The sequence below is a fragment of the Drosophila elegans genome, unplaced genomic scaffold (genome assembly GCF_018152505.1).
Source record: "Drosophila elegans isolate 14027-0461.03 unplaced genomic scaffold, ASM1815250v1 contig_208, whole genome shotgun sequence".
Lineage (NCBI taxonomy): Eukaryota > Metazoa > Arthropoda > Insecta > Diptera > Drosophilidae > Drosophila > Drosophila elegans.
In genome coordinates, this window is record NW_024545578.1 from 5,659,232 (window position 1) to 5,671,583 (window position 12,352).

Here is a 12,352-nt window from a genome sequence, read left to right on the forward strand (position 1 = left end):
TTTGTTATACGGATAATTATTTTTGTATATAAGATGAGAATATTCATTTTACAGAGCACACACATATTACAGAGGCATAGCGGATTAATTTCAATCTGTTTGTGGGTGAAAAAGTTGACACAGGGTTGTGTATGACTCAGATAGATTGTCCTAAGACGTCGAATCGGATGGTGAATCGCCGAGCACATGTTTGTTGTAGGCCTTGTTCATTTGCTCCAGGAAGACGAACGAAAAGACCGTGTGTGGACCCATGCGTATGAGGTAGGGTGTGAATCCCTTCCACATGGCGAGTGTTCCCTCGTTCTTCAGCACCTTCTTCAGGACATCAAAGGTGCCACTGTACTCCGGCTTGCCATCGATCGTTCTCATCTGCTGGATGCGCGTCTTGGCCATGTCCAGCGGCATTGAAGCCAGGGTGGTCAGCAAGCCAGATAGCACAGCGGCACTCATGTGAAGAGGTATGCCTTCACTGAGATGGCCACGGAATTGGTCCTTCATCCAGGAATACGAGGCCAGTTGCACCATATTGACCACCATGGCACGACCCACAGTGGGCATACATCCACGCCAGAGCGTGGCCACGCCCTCATCCTTAACGATCCTCACGAAGGCGTCGCCCACATGCTTGTAGTTACGTCTGTCCTCTGGCAGCAAACGATTGTCGGACATCATTCGTACCATGGCCACCTCGGCAGGATTACCAAACATGGCTCCAAAGCCTCCAGCTACTACGCCCATTGTCATGCTGCCCACCAGAGAAGGATCACATTCGTAGTTCTTGCGATACCAGTCCAACTCCATTTGGTAGACACCCATCCTGGCCGTGGTGTAGGTCGCTTGTCTCATCAGTCCCGCACTCAGTCCGTTGTAGAGGGATAGGATGCCCTCGTTCTTCAACACCTTTGAAAGCACATCATAGGAACTCTTGTACTCGCGAGTGCCCAAAGTTCCGGACATCTGCATTCGGGTCTTGAGCAAGTCCATCGGCTGAACAATGCAGGTGGCCAGCATTCCGGAGGTTCCGCCCATCACGTACTTCATGTAGGTGGGCACCGTCTTTTTCTCCACTCCGTAAACGAGCGCCATGTTGGACAGGAAAATTGGGTTTTATAATTCGGAAAAAATAGTGCTGGAAAGTACGAGTGTGTGATTTGAAGTGAGCTAAATTACAATGTGCCCCCTAATAAAGTTGACCTTCCCAACAGAGCCTGCTTTAATGATTAAGAGTTCAGGGACCCTTTTCATTATTAGTTTAATTTTAAGAATCGCATTGATATTTATTATACTCTTCAAGAATAAAAATTATCATATTTTGAGCAAAAAAAAAAAAAAAAACAATAATCCTTATTGAAATATAAAAAATATTTCTCAAAAAAGAATTTTTTTTTTGAACGGCGGCTTTTTTGTGGAGAGTTTTTATGGTATTGTATTTTTATTTTTATACAACTAAACTATCAAAAAAAACTGATAGTTTAGGTTTATTATATTCATTATATATATATACATTATATTATACCCATTTTTTCCTAATTACCATTGAAAAATATTTGTTTACTATAACCCAATTAATAATGTTACATTTATATAGAAACCTATTCCAAAAAGTTTGCTTTTGACTAACCTGTGAGATAGACTTTAAGAAACTTTTACCCAAAGTTAACCTTACAGATTGTGGCACATTGAGTACCTCTGGGCTTTCGGTTACCTTGTGGATTTGGGTCGTCGTGGCATTGATTTTAATTGTGGCAGTTAACAGGCCAACACCTCCGGCCAATTAACGGACCTCTATAATTTTCCTCACCAGCCAGATAATTGTGCCGCTTTGGGGCCACCCACAAATTAACGACACCCTGGCAAGCGGCTTATTATCTGCACATGACTCGTTGCCAATCCAAAATCCAAAATCCAACCCTTCAACTTCACCATCTCGCCCGGACACCACCCTTTTCACCATTAGATGAGCACACACAAAATCGCTTGGCATCGTTGGAAATGTAATTAGAGAGCAACTCAAACCGAAAGAACACTTTGGATGAAGGCGTACGAGAGGCCCCCAATTAGACAAACCGAAAATTGTTATGTCAGGGCAGGGCAAAAACCAAAGCGAATTTTATGTACTCGCAAATGACGTATCGACAACTCATTGCGGGCTAATTAAGAACTCATGCGGTGGCAAGGACCAACAAAATATGGCAAATAAGGGAAAAACGGAAAAGCGCTTGGCGCTGATTTTCTCCCCGCGAAAGCGTAATAAAAAAGTAGCATGCGATATCGCCATTACTTCATATTTACCCTCCGAAAAGTATGCAGTAAAATGTTTAATTTGCCAGTTCACAAAAAGTCCGCTGATTAGATGACGGCGCCACAGTGGGTTAATTATCGTTGGTACAGTAATACCTTGATCCGTATATACCTACATGTAATAACATATTTAAAAATTCTAGAAAATTCTTTTTTATGAAATCGTTTTATTAGTTGGTCCAAAAGCTTAACTTAATTTATTGTCGATTAATGATGGAAGTATACTTTAATACAACAAAATTTAACCCAATAGAGCTTATAAATTTCTAAGTAAATTTGTATATACTGTTAAATGCAACGTATTTGTGTAGTTTTCTATATTTGTGGAACTTAATTATCAATTACTGTATACCGCTGTACCATTAAAAAGTATTTTGATCAAATATTTCCTTTCTTTGATTTAATTTAACATGTCAACAGCGCTTTCTTGATTATTTGACTTTTCCAAAACATTTCTAGTACCTCAATGAGAATGAAGGATATTGGAAATACATTCGGCAAATTAAGATAAACACACACACAGAACCCTCTCTAAAACTTGAGGCATACTTATGCTAACTTGGCTAACGATGCAAATGTTGTTATCAAGCAGTTTACAACATAAATACTCTAATTATTTATGTGCATAAGTAAAAGTGGGGCAACAGTCTGCAGCAACTGCAACACCAACAATAACAATAACAATGGCAACAATGCAATCAAACAATCAGAGACAAGCTCGCTGAACTGAAATGCCAATTGTGAAAATTGTAAATAAATATTTTAACAGACGACGGGCAACAACAAGAAGTCGGGAAACTACAATAAATCAGATCATATCGGCTGCCGACTGCTGCGGTTTCGGTTTGTGGTATACTATATATATATAAATGTTCATAGCCATACAGCTATATGGCAGATCTATCGGCAGAGCAGCCCTACAAGCGTTGATGTTAGGCATGGCGCAGGGAAAACTGCGAATAGCTAAGGAAAAATCGCAGAAGGCAAAAAGCGCCAGCAATAACACTAAGGGGAACGACACAACGACAACGATGACAGTGCTGATAGTAGTCAACGGAGAAGGAACGCGGAGAAGTGATTTGGTATCCGAAAGAATCGACTGAAAACCACAGAATTCACGCTCAAGCGAACCGAGCTGAACTGAACTAAGTTGAGGTGAAGCTGCTGCTAAAAGCAAAATGACAATAACAGCTGCAATTCCTCGGGCAGCGGGGGATGTGAGATGGCCCTGTGTGAGAGCCGCAGCCAATGACAAAAAACTAACTACCACACAGCAAAAAAAATCAATAGAAAATTGTTATTGAAAAGTTCTTAGAGAGAATCAAAAATCTTCAATAATTGGGAAGAAAAATAGGATTTTGGTTAATTTGACTTGATTTTTGAATAAAATTTATCCATGTTTTAGCTAGAATATTAAAAATGTTTATTTAATAATTAAATTTAATTACAACCTTTATTAATAAGATGATTGTTTAATAAATTTTCCTTTAAAAATATCCAGCTTAAAATTAATTAATTAATAAACTCTAATATAATCTCGGTTTTGCAACGCAGTTCGATCAAAACAACTTTGTATTACTATGAACGTCGATATATATAAACAGCATTTGGTTGCCTTCCGAGTACGCATTTTTCAGAGCCTTTTGGCCTACATGGGCAACATTAAAATTTCCACTTTAAGAAATGCCTTTAATATTTTTCAACACAAACATAGTAAATAATATTTAATATATTGAAATATTTTTGTTTTCTCATTAAAGTAAGTAGATTACTTTCCAAACGCATAAACTATTTAAAAAACTTGTACTTTATTTTTAATTGTAAATGAAAAATTAGAAAAAATCAATGCAAACTGATTAAAATATCGATTTACCTTTATCTACGTAAATGTAGAAATCTTTGTTGAGATCAAAAGTTATATAAACGTTACATTACCATATCGGCTTGACTTATTTAAGTGTTATTAAAGCCATTAAAAACAATTGTTAGCTTTTTCCTCGGTGTACGAAAAACGAAGCATTAAGTAGCGAACCGTTAAGAAGTCATTCGATGTTGGGTAGACCAACAAAAAAAGCCTCAAGCAGCTAAAAGCCGCCCTGGGAGTGAGGGAGCCAGCGCTAGGTGGTAATTTCTGGAGTAAACAGAGCGAATTCAGAGCTAAAACCGAAGACAAAACTTCGAGTGAGAGCAGTGAGAGCTGCGATCGTAATTGCGCTGGGCTAGAGAGTAAAAGTCTTTGAGCAAACGAGAGCGACGAGTAGCGAAAGTTAAAGCACAAACCGGAGAGCCAAAGATTAACCGATCTAAGAGAGATGAACAAATAACACCCGAATATAAAAAAAAACACAAATCTTCCGGGGGAAGTGTGTCATCAAAAAATCGATCATTTGTTGTCCCTCTCGCTCCCTCACAAGTTCAACGCACAATACAAAAGAAAAAAAAAAACAGTTATTGTTGGACAATAAATCAAAGGCAACAGCCAGACTACAGATTCTAAGCCCACAAACAAAAAACGAAAAAAAAAACACGAGGAAAAACGAAAGACTCAGGCAACGAACTTGAGATCTTCGGAGACGAAGATCTTTAGCTCTCTTTTTTTTTCTAGAGAGCGGGAAAACGCGATCTGCTCGCTTTTCGAACTCGGAGCGGCGCGCTTTTCGAACTTCAAGCTGTCCGGCAGCTGAAACTTTTGGTCATTCGTCAGTGAACCGTCGTGCAGCTCGAAACGCGACGCGATCCGTTGGATATATATATACTGTCCAAACAAATCTATAAACACGATTCTTCTTCGCCGAAGAACGAACGTTTTCCCCACGTCTTTGTGTGTGCGTGTGTGTGTGTACGGTACGTTGCTTTGCGGTGTGCGTGTTACCATTTGCATTTTGGCTTTTTAGTTTTTTAGTTTTGTTAACTATTCAGCTTTTTAACTCGCTTTTCGTTCCATTTCGCCGCGTTGCATTTTGGCCAGCGATTGCATTTCTCGGTTTCGTTTTTGGATCGGCTTTCGTTGTTGTTTTGTTTTGGATATGGGGGGGCCTTAAAATAGCCTTTTGCCGTAATTACTGGGCTGGCCGCAAGAAAACGTGTTTGTGTCTAAACTACAGTTACAACCAGAGCAGCAGTTGCTACAGCTGCATTTCACTCAAAAGTGTTTGCCAAAATCGAAAATAAGAAAGAAAATATAGAGTGTCCGATAAAAAGAGAAAAAGAAAACGACACTCGGTCAGTGCGTTTTTCTTCTATTTGTTCGCCAGTTAACATTGTGCTCATAATTTATTGTACCCAGCGATATGCAAATAGAAAGCAACAAATCTGTACAGCAAGTGGAATATTTCAACGTTTAATTTGGGCCCCAAAAACACCAAACAAGGTAAAGCAAATGCATTTAAATAAGCGAGAAAAAGAAATAATACAAACTATAGATATTAGATGCCCAAGGGGCATAAAGCTAATGAGGTAAATTGTGAAAACGTCAGAACTGCTCTGAACTTGATTTGGTTAATATATTCATTAGTATACATTTCTCCCGCTGACGATTTGCATATCAGTCGATGATGTCGCAGGTTCATAACTTCTGTTTTGGTTGTTCGAAGAAAGCTTCGGTTAGATCTTCGCATCGCACAGCTCACGTTTTTCCCGAACAGATCGATGTTCCTTCTTCTGCAAACCCCTAAATAACACTTGCTGCACGATTGAACTTTAAACCGCATTCTTGGCCTGACTGCCTGGTTTTTTCTCGGCTCTCCGGCTCGGACGCATCTATCACAGATCGGTGAGTGGTGGCCAATTTTCAATGGATCGATGCTGCTTCGTGGGAACTCTTGACTCTTGAGCCCGAGTTCGCGTTCGAGTTCGGGCCTGGCATTTCGCGGCACACATTTTAGCCCTGGCTAGCTAGCAAAAACAGAGCCGAAAAACAGGCTTACAGAACAGGAATTTCCACTCCTACAACAAATTCGCCGACAATTGACATTTTTGTGTAATTGCCAGTTTTATTTCTGTAATTTTCGATTCGAATTTAAGATGATTTTAGGTCTTTAATCGTTCCAATCAACTGCGAGTTTTGGAGTTTTCTTATAATTCAATTTGTCTTTGGAAGTATATGGGTATGAATAAAACCTGAAACTCAAATTTTAATTTTGAGAATAAAATGGATTTACTAAGACTAAATACTTTTGTATTGCTAATTAACTTACCATTTACTTGTTTGTTTTTTTTAATGCAACTTTAAGGGTGTAAATATTTTTTGTTATATCTCAAAAGTCTAAAACATTTAAGCATTTAAAAATTTCTTATTATATCTCACAAGTCTAAAAAAGGAAGAGAAAGCTTATTATTTGTGTTGTCTTAGGTGGCAATAGTTTATTGTTGAATCAAACCAAATTATTTGAAAAAGGTTTCGATACTCTAATTGAAGATTTTTTATCCGCCTTAGAAAAATTAATCCAGTTATAACCCCACTAAAAAAAACCCAACATTTAAAAAATGCAAATTTGTGGTATTGCTTTTAAAGTGCCATATATTTTGTTTTCTTTTTTAAGTATGTATTTGTGTATATACAATATCATGTTCTATGATTTTTAATCGTCAACAATTAAGGATAAAGTGTGTTCTAGACTATGGAATTTGAAATTGCAATAGAATAAGTTTGACTTAGACAAAGATTTCCGGTCCGACGATGTCCATCTTGGGGGGTCCGGCACGGGACGATCGTGGTTTCGGTGGAGTACTCGGCGCCTTGACACTTACAGTGGGTTGAGTCTTGTTGTCTTTTTCACCATTTTTGGTGTTGTTGGCGGAGGAGGACCGTTTGCGTCGCATGTTTTTGAGCTGAGCGCACAGCTGCTCCTTGTAGACGAGCTCCCTCTTGCAGGCCTTCAGGTCCTCCATGCTGCAGTTCTTCATGTGGCGGATGGTGCGCGATACCAGGCCGTCGATTATGTGGATCTTGGTGCGGGACAGCCGCGTGGGTTCCGCATGACGGCGGGTCAGTTCGCTCTGGTACTGGAACAGCAGATAGCCCACGCTCGGACGAGCTCCGCGTCGGTGGCTGACGGCATTACGTTGGCTTTCCATTTCAGATGATTATCTTTATTTTGCTTTTAGGTTTTAATATAGACTGAAATCTGTGACAGAGCGAGCTGTGACTGCTTGGCAGCAAGAGCTGTGAATGATGTCCTTTTCCGCCTTGCCAGGATTATTTATATCTGGGGCACAGGTAGCTTACCTGTTGACCCGCCGACTGACCTGCTGACTTGTGTGCTCTACGTAATTACCTGAAGTGCTTCGGTAAAACCAGATCCTTTCTTCCTTTTCCTCTCTCCATTTTCGATCCCTTGTAAAGTTGTTAAATATTTGACATCTCAGGTCAAAGTTGCACATGTGAGGGTGGCTCTTGGCTTTGAGTCGTGTTTTTGTGTTGCGCGGCATTTGGCCAAGTGGAAAATGTTTATGGTCTGACCTTTTGCTTAAAACACATTACTGCTGAGCTAGCCACTGAATAAATATGGGGATAAGAGAGAAGATTACATGGTGACTAAGTGTCTGCGGATTTTTTCAATCTTTTTGAGCCATGATTAACTAGTGAACAGCACTTGCCAGTGGAAAAATTATCAATGAAAATCTGCTTGCCTTGAAAAATATATGTTATTGAATGAAATAAAAAGTTTTACAGTACAATTGAGAGCATTGTTGTTTAAATATTAAAGAAATATTAACCCCTACTAAAAAGAGCATATACTTAGCTGCTTTCCTTCCATGGTAATTTTTTATTTTAAAATTTAGTCAATTTAAAAGAATTTATTTATTCTAAAATAGTACTCCATTAACTTACGATTATTTTGATTAATATAACTTAAATTAAAATTTAAAACTTTTAAAGGGTTATTTCAAAGATTAAAGTAACTTATAAAATAGCTCGCAAAGCAAGTGTAAAGAAATTTTAAATTTACTTTCTTTCCCCGCCCTTGAGTTTTTAAGAATTTCATTCGACATTAAACCATTCCCGAAGAAATGTTTGTCTTTTTAACCCAAACCCTCTGCAACTAAACAAATTCCCTCTCAACTCTCGGCAAATGAAAAACATATATATTTAATGAAATGCCATGAAGTGATAAATATAATCCCAAAGTGGTACTCGTTCTCCTTTTTTTCTGCGCCACAACTCACGGACTGAAGGACTGCGTGTTAAATATTTATTTATGAACGAATGTCTGCGACCTTGGCTTGACCCCCCACCCACGCTGCCATAAAAGCGATTTAATGTGGGTTGGTTAGATGATTTTAAAAATGCTTTTCATGTAATTGTAATTTCACTTAACGTAATTGACACGCGGCCCCGCTCTAAAAACGCCTCGAATCAAGTTAATTTCAACTTAATTACGACGGAAAGAAAGTGAAAATTCCCTTAGCATTGTCTGGGGCTTATCAACGAATTCTTTTAAGGGAAATTTATTGAGCTGCATTAGGCCCGAATAATAATGGTAATAACAATAACAATGACCAGTGAAAGTTGCTTCGTATTTTATGGTAATTCTTGGGGGCTAAATAAATGATGATTCAATGGCCATTTGGCTGCTAAATGCAAGGGTCTGCGATAATAATGACGGTGATACAGCAATCATTATGATTGTCTCGTCTGGTTGATATACTATATACTGGAATATATGCCTCGACACGCACAGACTTGGTGCCCCCAAATCCAGATCCATAACCCAAACCAAAACCAAAACCAAATCCATTTCGTGGCGCGATTCATTGAGCGCGTTGAATTGGAAGCTGTCGGCGAGCTGTCAAAAGCAGTTGGTCAAAATGGCTGCTAGCCCGCATCGCATGGCCTTTTTGGCCAGCCTCTGACCCACCTTTATGACCTTTGCCTGCCTACCTGTTAGCCCACAAATGAGCAGGAGGATGAGGTCGAGTGGCCTCGATGGGGCCATAAAACGCTGATGCTGCACATTTGCTTAATCCGGCGCGTGGTCTTTCCCAAAGTTCTTAATCCGGTTTCGAAATCCTTTTGTTTTCGCTACATTTTAGCTACTAAGTGCAATTATAAAAGGATTATGCCATCTCTGACCTGAAGGAGGAACCCTCGACCCGAGAGTCGAGCACATCCACTTTCGTTATGAATTACCTGGAAGTAGTTAAGTTGCAAAAACTCTGGTCTTTCGGGAACTGCAGTTATGCTAATGATTTACATTTACATACGCATTTTAGCGTTTCATGCAAATGCATACGACACATGTGTAAATAGACGTACTTTACGTTTATGCCACTCAGGTGGTGAGTCACAAAACTCTGCTTGTGCTGGCTTACTTGGAAGTGGCTTAAACTCTTTTAGAGATTCAACGCTGGAGGTGCCCCAAGAATTCTTTGGAATGGTGGTCGGTGAAAGGTTCGCTTTGGGCTAAACGCAAAGAACAAATACAACTTCTTGGGAACACTGCTAAGAATTTATGGGAGTGCATGGTTGAGAATGCGGTGGGAAAAAGCCATTACAATGGTTTCAAAATGTGGTTCATTGTACTAAACTGTCAATTAACTTAAACATCTTGTTAACACATATTTCAAAAAATATTTGAATAAATGTACCGTTGAACATTTGTATCTAGAAGTTAGAATTTAAATGTAAGAGATTGTGGGAATACCCTCGAAAGTATTATTCATATATCGTTTCTGATATAAAGAATATGTGTTGAAAAACATTGCTGCCTTTTTTAAAAAGACCACTGGTTTTGAATATATGCTCATTAACATAGCATAAAATCATGCGACTGTTTTAAATTTGAAAAATTTTATCCGTCGTAGTTAAATCTTTAGAAATATTCCATGCTAAAATGTAGTATATATTAATTTCATCATTGCAATAAATATATATAGTTAAATACAAGGGAATTCGTTAACTAAATTCTTAGCTCAACTTATGGATTAAATAAAAAATGTACTATAAAGTCGTTGTGCTTTGTTTATATTTATAAAATTTCCTTTTTACTTATATATAAATATATTTATTTTTATAAATTCAACTGAAGCAATGTAAATCTGTCCCCTGATCAAGAACTGCTTAAATCCCTTCCTCTAAACTCATTTCCAGACATTTCTGTTGCAGATTTTGAACAAGTTAGTGCAAGTTTGCCAGGTGTATGGTCCCTTTTAAATCCCGGTATCACTTTTACTCACCCTTTCCCTAACATAATGAGCAATAATAATTTCTGGTCAACCGAGAGAAGGCTTAAGATCCAAAATGGGGATTAGACCGGATTAGGTAATGAAATATTTTGGCACAAATATTTACAGGGGAGACAGGCAGCACTTGACCTGTTTTGACCTGAGCACAGGTCACTTGTATCAGGTAACTAAACAAAGGTTCGGTTAGATATATAAAAACCGGTGTTAGGGGAGGGAGGATATCACTCGGCGACGAGAAGTCACGGAGAAAGGAACTCCTTACTTTCACCCAGCTTAAATCCATTCTGTTAAACGAACCATGGAACACGAGAAATTCCTGAAGCCCACCGTCACTTATCATCTGTTCCTGTACCGTGTCGAATTGGCCCGGCGGAATGCCCGGCAGCTGCGGCTTTCCCGCACCAAGATCGAGATCACGGACGAGCTCATCTCCAATACGGTGCGCAACCTGAAGACGTGCAGCATGGACGACCTGAAGGCGGTCAACCGGGAGCTTCTGTTCAAGCGGAAACTGCGGAGCAACGTGTCCAAGCTGAGAAAGGAGGCCAAACGGCAGCAGAAGAGCGAGGAGAAGACACCAAAACAGGATTAGTGGCGAATCAATCAGACCGCTTTGATTAATTGTATGTAGCTTGTGTAAATAAATACTATTGATAAGATTTTTGCATTGAAAACGCTTTTGAAACTTGTTCTTTTTAATGGTACAATGGGGGAGAAAAAAAACTGGTAGCTGATTCAGCCTGGCTGGGCTGAGAGCTTCTCGTTTGCATTGAACCGTGGGTACACTGGAAAAAACATATACACATGTTGGAAATAATTATTTAAATTGAAATGGTAATATAAGGGAGCGTAATTATTATAAGCAATATTCAAAAATTAAATATTTTGTATGCAAAGTCGATCGAAATTAAAAATTTTAAACTGGCAAGTAAAAGTATTTTAGCTTCAAGGACCTTGTGGATTTGTTAAGAAAGACACATCAAATTTCTAGCATGTATCAAATCAGTCCGAGATATTAAAATGTTACCAACTTATTTTTGTTTTTTGTTTATGAATTTATTATATTATAATCGACTAATGAACTTGTACTTTTATTTATACAATTTTTAAAATACATTATATTTTTCGGTGTACAAATTAACGGCAAAAGCAAAGCAAAGTCGCCAGAGATCCGCTCGAAAAAAGACCTCTGACAGCCGCTGACCCAAACCAGTTGGAAACTTTATGATCGCTGCTTTTGTTATTTCTTCTTAGATTTTTTGTTTTTGCCAAGCCAACTTAATTAGAAATTGCAAATGCAATTAACAAAAAGCAAACGGCCAAATGCCAATGTTTTAATAAAATTTTAATTCGATATATATATAGATACATATGTGCGGCGGTATAGAGATATACCAAGATTGGCTGACACTGAGCGAACGCGATGGAAACCAAAGCAAACTGGTTCGTTGCATAAATTAACCAAAAGTCAGCGACAGCGGCAGCGGCTGTGGCTACAAAGTCAAAGAGTCGAAAAGGGGGCGGTGTGGGAGCAGCAGTAAAACGAGAAGAAACAAAAAGTTAGCAACTTGCTAAAAAGTCAGCGAAATAAATAAAAATCAGCCAACGTTAACAGACGTTTGCTGAAACAGTTTTGCCTTTGTTTCGGCTTCGTTTCCTCTGCACCGAGGTCCGAGCTCTAGACAAATTTATTTCGTGACATTGTTCAATTTATGTGTGTGCCCGGCTCCTCGGAGATGTTGTAATAAAGCAAGCAAGCCCAGTTCATAGATCGCAACAGATGTCGTTGTTCGGAGTTGCTGGCGCCAGCTCTCGATATAATTGCGGCGATCATTCTTTTTTTAATCCCATAAATCATAAACTG

General features: G+C 38.8%; 4 protein-coding genes across 4 annotated transcripts in view; 2 read left to right on the forward strand and 2 right to left on the reverse strand.

Annotated features, from left to right (window-relative positions):
• Window positions 1-60: 60 nt before the first annotated feature.
• Window positions 61-1,181, reverse strand: LOC108145721 (mitochondrial 2-oxoglutarate/malate carrier protein). Its single transcript, XM_017271283.2, has one exon. The coding sequence runs from the start codon at window positions 1,084-1,086 to the stop codon at window positions 151-153; it is 936 nt and encodes a 311-aa protein (XP_017126772.1). The 5' UTR covers window positions 1,087-1,181; the 3' UTR covers window positions 61-150.
• A 3,831-nt stretch (window positions 1,182-5,012) lies between these two features.
• LOC108145946 overlaps window positions 5,013-12,352 on the forward strand; it is a 120,230-nt gene continuing 112,890 nt past the window's right edge. The window contains exon 1 of the mRNA XM_017271654.1: window positions 5,013-5,671. The gene's annotated coding sequence lies outside the window, so the exon portion shown is untranslated. The remainder of the gene's footprint in view (window positions 5,672-12,352) is intronic.
• LOC108145947 lies at window positions 6,809-7,496 on the reverse strand. Its single transcript, XM_017271656.2, has one exon. It carries the CDS (start codon window positions 7,375-7,377, stop codon window positions 6,955-6,957), a length of 423 nt encoding a protein of 140 aa, XP_017127145.1. The 5' UTR covers window positions 7,378-7,496; the 3' UTR covers window positions 6,809-6,954.
• Window positions 10,532-11,146, forward strand: LOC108145950. The gene has a single exon (XM_017271659.2). It carries the CDS (start codon window positions 10,787-10,789, stop codon window positions 11,078-11,080), a length of 294 nt encoding a protein of 97 aa, XP_017127148.1. The 5' UTR covers window positions 10,532-10,786; the 3' UTR covers window positions 11,081-11,146.